The following is a 2,077-nucleotide window of genomic DNA, read 5'->3' on the forward strand; positions in this document are numbered from 1 at the left end:
CATTTTTCAATAGTTCAACATCAAGAATCCATACTTTTCTCCATTTGGGTCAATTCTTAGAAGATTTACCGATCGATTGGTATAAGAATATTAAAAATCGATCGGAAAACCGCTGAGCTATTAGCGTTCAAAACCTTTCATTTTTCGTGACGCTCACATTTTTCGATTTTTTGGAATGACACCCTATCTCAAAACTTGCCGTAAGACGTAGTCCTACGTCAAAAAGTAGTCTACGATTTGTAAACAAACCGTCCCACCTTTACCAACATATCGGTCCTTGCCATGCATCGAACCAAAATACTGGACGACAACTCCAGCAAATTGTTTATCGTTTGATTTCTTCTCAAGAGATTCTAAATCCTGGATAGTTTTAATCGGACTCAAGGGAGCACCAGTTGTTTCAATGCTCATTGTTTCGCTTTGTTGTGCCTTCTGAGAAACAACAACGTCAAGTGTCATGTTGATTTGATTGGCTAGTAAATCTAGTTTCGCATTGATTTGAGATAGAAGCACAACTGATCTGTTTACGATGAGCTTGTATTCTCCCACTGACTGAGTGTTCTCGTCAACTTTGTCATGCAGAGATTGCAGCAGCTTAAGCAAATCCCGCGATTTAGTTAATGTGTCAGATGAACTTTGAATAACAGATGGAGCTGCTTCTAAACCGGAAAGTTGACTTACACTAGTCCTGGGTGATTCCAACTGTGTAGAACTGCAAGCTACATCGATTTGTGTCTTAATTTGAGGTAAAAAATAATTTGACGTTTTTGGCATTTCAACATTTTGGGTCTGCGTTGTATATTCAAACAAATTTGATTGCTGGATCCGCTTGAACATATCAGCAGCTGTTGAGGTTTTGCTCACCTTTTTCGTTTCGTTTTCGCCTTCTTCCGTGTCCGAATACATTTCCATTTTTTTCAGTTCACAGAACGCCTGAAATTAAAACAGAAAAGTTTAACAATCAAAACAATTCAATTTGATGTTTTCTCACCTCAGAATAAGTAGCAAATTTGTTCCTTTTAATCTTGCATCGGAAAGCGCGTAAAACCTTTATGTCCGGTTGAATGTAGGGATCCTTTTTGGATTTCTCGAGCAATCGATAGCCGAAAACCCCTTTTGGCCAATAACACAGATCGTCGCCGGCAATGCAATTACCTGTATCCTCCGTTTCATTATGTTCCCATCCGTTTTCAATCACCCACAACGAAGGCAACACAGACAAAAAAGTATCGTTGTGCTCGGATGTTTGAATGATGCAATAATTGTTCTTATCCATTATTTCTGCAAAAAGTTCGTGGATTTTTAATTATTTATTGTATGTTTGTTATTGCCGACAATTTGCTTACCTTTGAATAATGGAAAACGACAAATAAAAGTTGAAAACGTTTTAGCTTCTTTTTTCGTTACGGCAGCATCACTTGCTTTTTCCGACTAGCTCCAACACTGGGTGTGTATAGCAGGTCGGATCAAACTTTATACTCCGTCACTCTTGTCATTCTTGTGACGCCATCAAGCTAGTATAAGTAAATAATCTATTTTTTTATTTTAATTATTTATTGTATGTTTGTTATTGCCGACAATTTGCTTACCTTTGAATAATGGAAAACGACAAATAAAAGTTGAAAACGTTTTAGCTTCTTTTTTCGTTACGACAGCATCACTTGCTTTTTCCGACTAGCTCCAACACTGGGTGTGTATAGCAGGTCGGATCAAACTTTATACTCCGTCACTCTTGTCATTCTTGTGACGCCATCAAGCTAGTATAAGTAAATAATCTATTTTAACGTTTCCAATTTATTCAATTACTTTTCAAGCTTTTGTAATGAATTTTTATTTGTAACACAGACGGTAGAACCATACATCAGTTGCAAATCAAACTATATCTTAGTTTATGGGACTTATGATTTTGATGACGTCAGCATATTTAATTAAAATTTACAATCTCACGAGCTAACCTTGTGAATACAAGCCATACTCTTTGCGTGTTGCTCTTGCTCAAGCAAATTGAAAGCAGGCATCTAAGCATTGATTTAAATATGACTACTTTCGACCTACTCATCTATGTCAGCTGCGGTTG

The 2,077-nt window shown here is 37.0% G+C and overlaps 1 protein-coding gene across 1 annotated transcript; it reads right to left on the reverse strand.

Moving 5' to 3' along the window:
• Nucleotides 1-213: 213 nt before the first annotated feature.
• On the reverse strand, nt 214-1,276 carry LOC128735974 (uncharacterized). The gene is made up of 2 exons (XM_053830459.1): nt 992-1,276; nt 214-933 (listed from the first exon to the last, which is right to left on the reverse strand). Exons 1-2 carry the CDS (start codon nt 1,274-1,276, stop codon nt 214-216), a joined length of 1,005 nt encoding a protein of 334 aa, XP_053686434.1.
• Between the last annotated feature and the right edge of the window lie 801 nt (nt 1,277-2,077).

Source organism: Sabethes cyaneus, chromosome 2 (genome assembly GCF_943734655.1).
Source record: "Sabethes cyaneus chromosome 2, idSabCyanKW18_F2, whole genome shotgun sequence".
Taxonomy (NCBI): Eukaryota; Metazoa; Arthropoda; class Insecta; order Diptera; family Culicidae; genus Sabethes; species Sabethes cyaneus.